At 40.0% G+C, this 2909-nt stretch overlaps 1 protein-coding gene across 1 annotated transcript; it reads right to left on the bottom strand.

Moving 5' to 3' along the window:
- Positions 1-211: 211 nt before the first annotated feature.
- On the bottom strand, positions 212-2461 carry LOC106347418 (NAC domain-containing protein 62). The gene is made up of 5 exons (XM_013786942.3): positions 2062-2461; positions 1641-1921; positions 1319-1558; positions 731-1219; positions 212-633 (listed from the first exon to the last, which is right to left on the bottom strand). The coding sequence occupies exons 1-5, from the start codon at positions 2246-2248 to the stop codon at positions 436-438; spliced, it is 1395 nt and encodes a 464-aa protein (XP_013642396.1). The 5' UTR covers positions 2249-2461; the 3' UTR covers positions 212-435.
- Between the last annotated feature and the right edge of the window lie 448 nt (positions 2462-2909).

Below are 2909 nucleotides of genomic sequence, written 5' to 3'. Positions count from 1 at the left end.
AAAAAATTAATGCTAAGCAGTTAATATTGGCAAATGAGTAATGATGATGACAAGTGCTGACGCTATGAAGAATGGTTGGTACTCAAGTATTATATGGTCTTTCAATCTGTAGAGCAATCTTTATAACTCAGGAAAAATACGAATAGAGCTATAGTAATCTTTGCAATTATTATTCAAAAAAAAAAAAGATCTTTGCAATTTCATTGTCAACTGGAAAAAAAAAGCGTTTAAAAAAAGCTTAATTATGTAACAAGAACTCTAATAGAGAGTCAGAGTAGCTGCTAGAGTGTTAACATCTCATCATAACGTTATACATGTATACAACCAAATACCCTCTTACACTCGCCCCTGATAAGGTGAAAACTGAAACCAAAACCAAATAAAAAAAGAACCTGGTTCGAGCACAATATATACATACAATAAAGGTTCTGGTTTTCAGATCATCACGGAAGCTGCTCGGAAGTCTGCGGTTAGACTGCAAACTGACATCAAGAACAGGATTGCAACTACGGCCGCCCTAAGAAGTCCTCCGGATGAACACCTCACGGACACAAACTTTCTAAACAATAATCCGGTTTTGTTCTTTGATGGCTTCCCCTTCTTCATGGCTTCTCCATCCCTATCCTCCTCAACCTGTGTGTGTAGCATTCAATTTGTTAAGATGTAATCCCAAAGAATAAAAAACAAGAGAAAACCGAGTAAGTCATGTGAAGGTGGTTATTATTCTTACCTCTCTCTTGATAGTCTGAAGCTCTAGACTTCTCGATTTAATACCTTCAAGGTTACTTTGCAGACGCAACCTTTTTGAGGCACTTCCATGGACTATATAGTCAGTGGCACAACCTGAGGGTTGTTCCCGCCGAGCCTGTAACTTGATGATACCTGTTCTTGAAACATCATTGCTCATGTCACCTACCGAGTGCTGTGCATATGCAATCTGATGTGGCGCTGACCCTTCCTGCTCTGGAACTGCGTCGTCGTCTGGGAGATCAAGAATCGAGTCCACAAAGTCGGATATATATGTATCCACTTCGTTTGTACCGTACTGAGTCTGAACCTGGGAGCTGTTGCTGTGGTTCCCTGAAAAGTCACTCAAGCCAGACTGAAATGCGTTGAGAGAGAATCCAAGCTCGGATTGGAGTTGAGAGTGTGATGGGGAGAACATTGTGTAGTTCAGTGACTCCAGCTCCGGAAAAGCCAGATAATCAATATCTCCAAGCTGTGATTCAATATTTAAAAAAAAAGAAAAAATCATTTAATTTGCAAAAACTACACTTCAGACAGCATTTATCTAAGTTAAACTCTGCAATGTCCTCACCTGGGCGGTTGTAGCCTCAACGCAAGCACTGGAGACTAGAAGAGAAGATTCGGAAATGTCATAACGCTTCACGTCTTCTGTTTTAACGACCACTGATACTTGAGATCTAGTCTCACCAGGGGAAGATGTTGCAGCAGTTGGAGACAAGACATCCTGTTCTGCAGCTTCATCCAACTTTGAATCTTCATCGGCTAAACTCAGGTCTTGTTTCTTGAACAGCTTGCATATAACAAAAGGACTCTGCATATATATCAAAAAACAAGTACATTATGGTTGTCAATGGGTTACAACTAACTCTACATGTGTTAGCATTTTAATTTACCTGGCCAGGATTGGTGCCACTGAGGTCATCCTCGGTGGCACGGTACTCGTGCATGATCCAGTTGGTTCGTGTCCCCTTAGGAGCTCGACCAGAGTGGAAAACCAGAGTTCTCTTCACGCCGATGATGCTGTTCTTGCCGGATTTGATCTTCCGGTCTTTCCCTGTGGCTTTCCAGTAGCCTGCGATTGTTGCCCGGTTCTGTCTACTTCCGTTTGGGTACTTCCGGTCCAATGGACAGAAGAATAACCACTCTGAGTCGTTTGTCTTAATCACAGAGAAACCTACAACACATATGATCACAATCAAACACCCAAAACCTATAACTCCTTAACATATTCCTAAAATAGGAAAAAATTATAACTTAGATTCAAGAAAAAAGTACAAATCGTGAATCTAAGTCAAGAAGAAGAAGATAAGGTACCAGGTAAATCCCAAGGTTCCCATTTGCAGATGTCGATCTCTCGGATGGCTGTGACGTCGTCATCGTGGCCGTTGATTTTCCTGTGGAGATAGAAGCGGACTAGCTCCTCGTCAGTTGGACGGAATCTCAACCCCACTGGTAACGAATCTAACGTCAATACTTTTATATTCTGATTCGTAGATGCCATTTTTTTAACAAATCGGGACAAGGAAGAACCACCCAATATTGAAAGATTCCTTTTTTATTATTAGAGATGCGATTCGAAGGTATCGAGAAGAAGAAGAAGAAGACAATAAAATTTTCACAGTTGCCCTAAGATTGGTTGGATACGATTTGGTAAAGTGAAGAAGAAGAAGATTGTGAAGTTTGATTTTTCTTTATCATTGTGGTCAAAAGTATTATAGAGGTGATTACTGGCGCGTGGGGTCAATTGCTATATACACGCGCCAAATTACGCGGTTTGGGAAATTACTGAAAGTACTGTTTTATCCTTGACGATCTTTAAAAAGAGCGTAATACTGAGATTATCGCAGGGGTAAAGTAGGGAAGTTGATGACATGTAAAGTAAATTGTTTAGTGTTATGTCAGAGTACAAATGATATCATGACACGTGGATTCGAGCAAGGAAGTTTCGGTGTCGGCTCCACTTGTTGAGTTTCTCGGATGGTTCCTTGACTTGGGAAAATTGTTTTTGTTTTTTTTGTTTTCGATTCTCTCGGACAATGAAAGAACAAAAATGTTGTTTCTTTTTCTTTCTTTTTTTTTTTTAATTCAGACGTTGTTGCTTCATACATTTTTAGTTATGGATAACAATTATGATATGAGGTAAGACGACCATGACTCAGTCA

The sequence above is a fragment of the Brassica napus genome, chromosome A6 (genome assembly GCF_020379485.1).
Source record: "Brassica napus cultivar Da-Ae chromosome A6, Da-Ae, whole genome shotgun sequence".
Classification (NCBI taxonomy): Eukaryota; Viridiplantae; Streptophyta; class Magnoliopsida; order Brassicales; family Brassicaceae; genus Brassica; species Brassica napus.
This window is presented reverse-complemented; position numbering and strand designations above follow the sequence as displayed.